Source organism: Myotis davidii, unplaced genomic scaffold, assembly GCF_000327345.1.
Source record: "Myotis davidii unplaced genomic scaffold, ASM32734v1 scaffold803, whole genome shotgun sequence".
In the NCBI taxonomy this organism is placed as follows: Eukaryota; Metazoa; Chordata; class Mammalia; order Chiroptera; family Vespertilionidae; genus Myotis; species Myotis davidii.
The window spans coordinates 1,247,283-1,247,494 of NW_006295567.1; the positions used below are offsets into that span (position 1 = coordinate 1,247,283).

Below are 212 nucleotides of genomic sequence, written 5' to 3' on the forward strand. Positions count from 1 at the left end.
CGGCAGGGAGGAGGCGGGAGCCATGTCGAAGCGGCTCCGGAGCAGCGAGATGTGCGCCGACTGCAGCGGGCCGGGTGAGTCCCCCCGGCCGGGCCCGCTCCCTCAGCGCTGCTGCCCGGGACCCCTGCCCCGCGGCCGCCCCCACGGGTCCGGCGGCTCCCGGCGGCCGAGTCCTGCACCCCAAGCGCCCGGGGTCGCCACTCGGAGCACCT

At 79.2% G+C, this 212-nt stretch overlaps 1 protein-coding gene across 15 annotated transcripts in view; it reads left to right on the forward strand.

Moving 5' to 3' along the window:
- The first annotated feature begins 6 nt into the window (after positions 1 to 6).
- Positions 7 to 212, forward strand: part of GIT2 (G protein-coupled receptor kinase interacting ArfGAP 2) — a 53,678-nt gene continuing 53,472 nt past the window's right edge. For all 15 annotated transcript variants that reach the window (XR_001514999.1, XM_006770309.2, XM_006770314.2 and 12 more), the window contains exon 1: positions 7 to 74. Coding sequence is in view for 14 of the 15 variants with exons in the window: in XM_006770309.2 (XP_006770372.1) it covers positions 23 to 74 (52 nt within the window). In the remaining variant the exon portion in view is untranslated. The remainder of the gene's footprint in view (positions 75 to 212) is intronic.